The 1,908-nt window shown below is 41.8% G+C and overlaps 1 protein-coding gene across 1 annotated transcript in view; it reads left to right on the top strand.

Annotated features, from left to right (window-relative positions):
- LOC126995194 (troponin C, isotype gamma-like) overlaps positions 1-1,288 on the top strand; it is a 7,493-nt gene extending 6,205 nt beyond the window's left edge. Inside the window, exons 5-6 of the mRNA XM_050854494.1 lie at positions 40-171; positions 1,142-1,288. Of these exons, the coding sequence (XP_050710451.1) occupies positions 40-171; positions 1,142-1,167 (158 nt within the window). The 3' untranslated portion in view covers positions 1,168-1,288. The remainder of the gene's footprint in view (positions 1-39; positions 172-1,141) is intronic.
- The last annotated feature ends 620 nt before the right edge of the window (positions 1,289-1,908 follow it).

Genomic DNA, 1,908 nt, shown 5'->3' with positions numbered 1-1,908 from the left:
CATCACCTGCACCCGCTCACCTGTCCCTCCCTCCCCCAGGTGACGGCTACATCACCACCGGAGTCTTGAAGGAGATTCTTCGCGAGCTGGACAACAGGCTGACGGAGGATGACTTGAACAGCATCATTGAAGAGGTGGACGAGGATGGCTCCGGCACCCTCGACTTTGATGGTGGGTGAAGAAGGGAGGAGGAGGAGGAGGAGGAGGAGGAGGAGGAGGAGAGTGAAGAAGGGAAGCATGGGGAGGGAGGGAGAGGAATGAGAAGTGATTGAGAGTGGTTGGAGAGGAAAGAAAAAGAAGGGAAAGGGTTTAGATAGAGAGGAGTGGGATTAACATTGATAGGGATAGGTAAGGAAGGACAGAGGGGGATGGGGCGTGACTGAAAGGGATGGAGTGGTGAGGAGAGGGATAGAAGGGACTTGAGAGGGATTGAGAAGGAGTGAATGGGATGGAGCGGGATAGGGAGTGAGTGGAGAATGCTGGGAAGGAGAAGATAGGAAGAAAGAGGGAGATGAGAAGAAAAGGAAAGAAAAAAGGAAAGAATAGATGATGTGACATAGAGGGTGTGGGAATGATGTTGAGAGGGAGTGAGTAGGATGGAGAGGGATGGAACTTATTTTTTATTTTATTTATAGTAGAGAAAACAGCTCAAGGGCAAAAAAAGAAAACAATAATGAAAAAAAAAAAAGCTCGCAAATCACTGCTCTGAATATAACTTTAATAGACAGTAGAATGCACAGACAACACTTAAATTCAATGGTTATGGTTGATTCCTGAGCTCTCTCCTAATTACCCTCATTAAAATATAAGTTCGCGTGTCATTTTTTGCCATTAACATTGTAAACGTGGTTACAGAAATCCAGTCTATTACCATTTGTCTGTCTTTCTACGCGTTTTCGTTTCTCTCTCTCTCTCTCTCTCTCTCTCTCTCTCTCTCTGTCTTTTTTATATATTCCTAACTTGGTTTCGTAAGCTAATCCACTCTTAATCTTATTCACATAGTATCTCTCCCTCTTTTCCTTCTTTTTCTCCCTCTGATCCTTCATCCCATGCAGTCTCAATGTCATTAACTTTGCATTTCAAACATATGAAAAAAATAACAAACTCACTATTCTACTCATAAAACAACATCTCATTCCAGAGTTTATGGAAATGATGTCTGGATAGAGAAGAAAGGAAGAGGAGGGAGAAGAGGGAACGGAAGGGAAGGAGATGGAAGAGGAAAGAGGAGGAAAACGAGAAGAGGAGGAGAGGAAAAGAGATCTGGGTAAAAGAAGAGAAAAGGAACAAAGACGAGAGGAAAAGAGAACATTAGCTTTCTTTCCTCTTTCGACCTTTCATTCCTTTTCTCATGTTCATTTCCTCTTCTTGTAATCCCAGGTTAAGTTAAGTATGCAATGTACACAGAATCACAAAAATATATGTAACGGAACGGGGAAGTCTAACGGTCGGAGGGAGACACACTTAATACTTACAATCCTAATACCTACTTATGTTATCCTGTGTAAAAAAGAAAATGACGAATAAGATTAGAACAGAAAACACAAGAAAACGAACAAACACCAAGAACATGAACAAGAATAAAAGGAAAGTGAATCATCAAAACATATCACATACCAAAAAAAAACATACTTAACCTTCCGGCATTAAAAGAAGAGGAAATGAACATGAGAAGAGGAATGAAAGGGGTCGAAAGAGAAAAAGAAAGCTGAAAGAGAGAGAGAACGAGAGTGAAACATCTTACAGCGAGGACTACAATGATCTTTCCCAAACATCCAATTCTTACCACCCCGATCACCCTAACCTAACCCTTACGTCCTCTAACCTACACCAACAACTTCTTTTAGCTGAGAGAGAACGAGAGTGAAATATCGTACAGCGAGGACTCCAATGATCTTTCCCAAACAT

This window comes from Eriocheir sinensis, chromosome 7 (genome assembly GCF_024679095.1).
Source record: "Eriocheir sinensis breed Jianghai 21 chromosome 7, ASM2467909v1, whole genome shotgun sequence".
NCBI lineage: Eukaryota > Metazoa > Arthropoda > Malacostraca > Decapoda > Varunidae > Eriocheir > Eriocheir sinensis.
The sequence above is the reverse complement of the archived record's forward strand: the minus strand, read 5'-3'. Positions and strand labels throughout refer to the sequence as shown.